The 6,212-nt window shown below is 47.2% G+C and overlaps 1 protein-coding gene across 1 annotated transcript; it reads right to left on the bottom strand.

Moving 5' to 3' along the window:
- Positions 1–840: 840 nt before the first annotated feature.
- LOC119377186 (uncharacterized) lies at positions 841–5,443 on the bottom strand. Its single transcript, XM_037646768.1, has 2 exons — positions 4,917–5,443; positions 841–1,394 (listed from the first exon to the last, which is right to left on the bottom strand). The coding sequence occupies exons 1-2, from the start codon at positions 5,346–5,348 to the stop codon at positions 906–908; spliced, it is 921 nt and encodes a 306-aa protein (XP_037502696.1). The 5' UTR covers positions 5,349–5,443; the 3' UTR covers positions 841–905.
- Positions 5,444–6,212: the final 769 nt, after the last annotated feature.

Here is a 6,212-nt window from a genome sequence, read left to right as displayed (position 1 = left end):
CCACGCTGCTTGCGTTTCTGTCCATCCCCCCTGTACATGCAAGGGAGAATTGCCGTCTACCTGAATGGAGCATGGGGCTACAAACGAAACCCACACTTGTTCTTTTCTGAGAAAGGTCGTCTTGGTCCGGCATGAATTTTTCGTCCATGTGACAAGTGAGCTACACAACCGCTCAGCGTTGATAAAGGCAGCGCATGCATTTTCTCTTCCACCTGATTTAAGGACCACCGTTAATTGGCAAGTCATATCAAATTGCCGTTTCGGAACGATGCCAGACGGTGACTGCTTGGCTACCGTGCAACAGAGTGAACATGAGCGTGGTGTTTTGCTTTATCTGCCTGAAATTGCCTCCTTGTCAAGTAAAATCACTAAGAGTCCAATGGGAAATGCGCTCTCACTTAATTACAAATTTCCGTACCTCAAGAAGGAATGTGGTTGGATACAACGTTGAAGGCTGTCCTCGGTCGCCAGACAACCAGACCGCGGCAGCCGATGACCTCCGCGACTACAAAAGTAGTCCCGCTCATGCACTCTGCGATGTTCTCGGAAGGCGGGGTCATCGGCCGTCCGGCTCATGACGTCATCCTGCAGGGCATGCCCATTGGTGCAGTTTTGTATGCATCCGCCTTTGACGAGGAAACGCCCCGGACTTCAAAAGTTGTCCTACTATATTTATAAAAAACGCGCTAAACCTCTTTTGGGTACACAGCAGATACACATAAGGAATGTTATCTTGGTGCAAAATTAGAATCCGTGGACCGCCAAATTGCAGGCAGAGGAAAAAGGGCTGCATGAGCCCTTTCACGGGCCAAAATGTGCGAACACTTGCAAAATTATCTGCGTAAAACAATCATGCTTTTATTGCCTGACCACACATTTTAGGTAATATATTTATTCGCGTTCTTTTATGATGTGCCTCCACCCTCGGTCGCCATAAAAATTCGCAGCCGCTCAAGAGGAAAACTCAGTCCTTCCTTGCCCGACGTCTTCATCATCCGCAAGGTCGCTTTCACCCGCACTGGAAACGAAATGCGGATGTGTTCTCCGAGCTTGTTTGTCGAGATGTGCCAACCGTGAGGAAGAGGAAGCTTGCTGAAGTCTTCTTCTTCACATAAAAGCCAGCCACCTTCAATCTTTGTCCCGGAGTCATTGAAGGCCCAACGAAATATGTCTAAATCGAATGGGAGTACCACTACCCCGCTGGAATGCCTTCTGCGTTGAAGTTTCTTCTGCACTTCGTAAAAAAGTATATCAGCTGCATGCTGTAAGCGTCTGCTGTCAGGTGGCCAAGACTCTTCGAAACTCCGCAGGCAGTCCCTGTTTAGGTTACGTCTTGGTTCAAACGAACACTCCCACATGGAACAACCTTTCCAGTGAATAAGGTAGCCCCTTCTCTGAAATGTGATAAATATATTTAAAAAATTCCCATCATCAACTCAATGCTCACGTATGCAAAAACCATTACCATATACACAGCTGGTAAGTACAAGGAAGGTATAAGGAAGGCCTTCGTGGAATAAAATCTAATGTTTGACGAAAGCTCACCTGGCCCGACATGATCATTATGACCTATGTAAAAATACATACACCGATCACCACAAAAGTAGAAGCTTGGAACAACGTTTCGGCTACCGAGCAGGAGTCCTGTCCCGAATAATGCAGCTCAAGTTCACGCGCAGTTAAGTATCAATAAAGTTGACGCAGACAACGAGCACAGTTTGCATGATGTCGTCGTTCATATAGAGAGCGTCTGCAAAGTATGGCTGTCTTTTTATTTATTTTTTTTCAGCTATACATGGTGTGTCGATGATAAACATGGCGTGTAAACAATAAATCCTGTTCATGCAAGAACCATACATACGCGCCCGAGGCGCGTGTACGTAGGTTTAAATTGCGTACCTTTTCTTTGAGGACCAAAGGCGCATGACCATGTTTCTATTTATTTGTCAGACCGCCTACGTCGTGGTGACCTCGTCTCCTTGACTTGATAGTTACCAAAATTGGCATAGGAGGATATGAGTGTATGACGAACATGACAGATAGGTGATAACATAAGAAATTTTGTCAGGCACCATGCATTGTGGCTATCGATTTCAGGAGAAGGAGCGGGCCAGTAACTGTTTATGCTACACTTTGAGCCAAGCCTTGGAAGAATCGACGCCTTCGTGCAATTTGAGTAGTTGGATGCAAATCGTGAGCTCACAACGCTCGTTGACTGCAATGGCGTGTGAAAGGTAGCTCATTGTGAGATGTAACGACGGCAGTCTCGTTACAGCACAGCCGTCACTTTTATCGGAACGAAGGGTCAGCAGCGTTTTTACTCATGTTCTTACTCAGCAGCAGCCATACTCATGCGGGGACGAGCAACTCGAGACTATAGGTAGTTGAGTCATGGGAGTACATACGTAAAGTTTATTATATTGTTATAAAGTGAATAGTGAACTTTGCAACAACAATTGATTGATAAGTACCACCACCACAACTGATGTTAGGCAACCGTTGGTGTAATAAATTTATTGACTATCTGTACCGCGCAATTGCTGGCTGAGGGTAGTTGCAACACGTGTTTTCGGAGTTTATCTACTGCTTTACAATCGCCAACTATTACAAACGGCATGTATTTTTCTTGTTTAATCTACGCAGTGTCATACACTATCCACTGCCTCTTTTCGCTGTCATGGGTTGATATTCACTGTTAATCACCTTTGGCGCACAACCCCCGCTCCTTGGGCAGTGGTATACAGACAGACAGACAGACATGAAGGAAGGCAGAGACAGATAGATACGGACAGATACAGACAGACAGGAAGGCAGAGACAGACAGACAGACAGACAGACAGACAGACAGACAGACAGACAGACAGACAGACAGACAGGAAGGCAGACAGACAGACAGACAGACAGACAGACAGACAGACAGACAGACAGACAGACAGACAGACAGACAGACAGACAAACAAACAGGTAGGCAGAGACGGACGGACAGACACAGACAGACAGACAAACAGACAGACAGACAGGAAGGCGGAGGCATACGGACAGACACATACAGACAGACAGACAGACAGACAGACAGACAGACAGACAGACAGACAGACAGACAGACAGACAGACAGACAGACAGACAGACAGACAGACAGACAGGTAGGCAGAGACGGACGGACAGACACAGACAGACAGACAAACAGACAGACAGACAGGAAGGCGGAGGCATACCGACAGACACATACAGACACAGACAGACAGACAGACAGACAGACAGACAGACAGACAGGAAGGCAGACAGGAAGACAGACATACGCGGTCAAAGAGCGTTTGGTTCACAAAGAAATACATTGCATTTAATAACACGATATATCCCGGTCGCGTACGTCATGATACCCTGCCCTACCGTCACCTGTGGAGTATATCGTCATACGCGTCCATCCTCCATGTGCCACATGTTATTTTCAACCAATATTAATGCAGGCCAACGAATATGACATTGAAAACTTTATAAGACACATTGCGTGGAATAAACAGTACATTGACGTGCCTTTTCTTAGATTTATCGATGTTATCGTAATATAAAAACGCTTACATATGCTGAACAAACTGCTGGAAAAACTATAGATGACTTTCCGCGGCGACGCGCGGGCGTAGCAATGTTTGATCACATGATCGTGACTGGCCTTGGCCCAGCGCAGGGGCTGTGGCCCTACAACACAAGCGGGTTGTGCCAGGGTGTAAGCAAATCACATGCTTGCGTAGCAAAACAAAGTTTATATTCATTTGCCTAAACGTCGACAAGGCTAAAACGTTCGCGTTTGTGTTGGCGCGTGCTACACCGCAGTGACACGCGACATGTTTATCCTTCCTCACATTTACGTCGCATGCCTAGAATTTTTGCATAAGTAACCACCGGATACTGCGGTTACAAATGAACATGGCAGACCCATGCCGACGCGACCGCCGGCTTCGGTCCGAACTCGCGCTTGCTCTTTGCCCTCTGTCCTGAAAGCAATATTAAATTGTGAGATTGGCTACCGCTTTGTGTAATGTCAAGCTGGGGATAAACAATCACGTATGTTTTGTTTTTATTACTGACATCAGCTGGTTGTTCAGCCACGTACGCCTGCTAAGCCTAGTCTCCGAGGATTTGAAAGTAGATTGCCGAAACAGCACAAAATTCCGACGAATACAATAATCTCGGAGCTTGAAGACGCAATATGAAGCAAATAAAGGTGTACGTTCTGAACATAGGGGCCACACAGCACACGGCGACAACGTGACAAAATTGAGGTGGAAGGAACCCGCTTCCACGGGTGCAGTTATAATGTATTTCTTTTTCCGCTTCCGTGTGCTCGCTTTTACTGGCCCAACGTGTGTGCGTAGACGCTATGGGGACACCGAGCAGACGACACGGTGCGATGAAGACACATTGAGCAGGGCTGCCCAAGGCCACGTTCCAGGGACTCGAAGGCCACGTTGTGGTGGCGCCATCCGATTTGAATTGCAGAAACCAAGTGCGGAAAATCAACTATAGTCTAGCGTTGCTCGTCCCCGAGGAAATACGCCAATGAATGCTGCTTACACTTCGTTTCGACAAAAGTGACGTCTGTGCTGTAACGTGAGTGCCAGGGTTACGTCGGACAATGTGTTGCCCTTTCGACGACAATGTAGTCAACGCGCCTGGTAGGCCCACGGTAGGCCCACGGTAGGCCCACGGTATGCAAACAGCTAGACAAGCTACACAATGACCTTGTAAGACTTGGCGCAAAGTGCGGCATGAGCAGCTACTCTCTCTGACTGTTTCGCATGAAACTTATTTCTAGAATGCGTAGGATCTGGTGAGATTAACAACGGAAACTTTTGGTTACGCTTACTGTAAAAGTATTATGCTATGCTAATTAAAAAATGGCAAAGTAAAAGCTCACCGTTTTTGCGATAACCCTCTCAACGCTGGAAAAAGGCATGGCTTGCCGGAGGTGGAGTCTCAAGTAGAGGTCCCGTAGTCCTGAACACAGCCCGTGCTGCTTGAAATGTCTGCGCTCGTGGCAGTGGCGAAAGCAGGAGTATTTGGAATGCAGTATTGTCGCATCCGTTTTTTGTTGCCGTCCACATCGCGAGAACATGAGTCTGGTTTTTCTCTGGCTCCATGTCGGTATCCAGGAGCTGGCATTGGTCAATGACGCAGCACGCGTAACCTGTTTTTGCAAAGTCATCGGTGCTACGTCGGCGGGTGCCCGTAACTTCGTAGCATTGGCACTGCGCACGACAGCCACGGCTTCAATCCTTATTGTTTTACACCCCGGTGCGTGAGACGCAAAGCGAAAAAGGGCGCTTGTTTTTTCCGACGCACATGTCATAGACGTCGGTGATCACTCTCGTAGGCAGGAGATGATGTGAGGCAGTTTTAGAATAGCATGCGCAAAGATAGCGTTCATTGCGGTCGCCTGCTATTACAGAGTTTTAGACTACCGTACGCAAAGCTGGGGGCGTTGCGGACGTAGCGTTAGTGTCCGTCACTTAATGGGAGCCCGCAAGAGGTTAGCGTATGACGCATGCGCAGTGGTGCGAAGCGCTAACGCAAAGCTTTGCGTTACGCTATTCTAAAACTCTCTATTGGCGTCACTTAACGGGGGATCGCAAGAGGATAGCGTACGACGGATGCGCAGTGGCGTCAAACGTTAACGCAAAGCTTCGCGTACTCTGTTCGAAAAATGCGTAGTATTGATCACGAAGTCGCATATTGCGAATGCTGGCTGCTCGCCGAGCTCCAGCCAATCAGCGGCGGCCGTAGTAGACAATCCATTAAATAGACACATCGAGAATAGCTTCCCTGCCTCCACCTTTTAAATTTTATTTCTCCTTGCGCATAACGCGCCATCTCGGTTTAAAGAGCACATAATATATTCGTTGTTTACATCTGGCGGTCTAGAGTGTAGCAAAAGGCAACGCTCGGAAGTGCCCGATATATTTTTTTTTTTCGATTTCTCAATAAAGCGTTTTTCGAGAACAATATTTATATAATTCTTTATTTATTAAGGCGAAAACTTTACGTGTCTGTGTTGGCGCTGCCCTTGTCGGCGACCTTTGCGAAACTGCGCCGCGACGAAAAATAGCGACACCGCAAAGAGTGACGACTCGTTACCAAATGCTCTAATTGACGGCACCTTCCTTACGGATAATAATTATAATAAACAACAACAACAACAACAACAATAATAATA

The sequence above is a fragment of the Rhipicephalus sanguineus genome, unplaced genomic scaffold (assembly GCF_013339695.2).
Source record: "Rhipicephalus sanguineus isolate Rsan-2018 unplaced genomic scaffold, BIME_Rsan_1.4 Seq39, whole genome shotgun sequence".
Lineage (NCBI taxonomy): Eukaryota > Metazoa > Arthropoda > Arachnida > Ixodida > Ixodidae > Rhipicephalus > Rhipicephalus sanguineus.
Note: the sequence above shows the minus strand (reverse complement) of the source record. Positions and strands in the feature narration are given on the sequence as shown.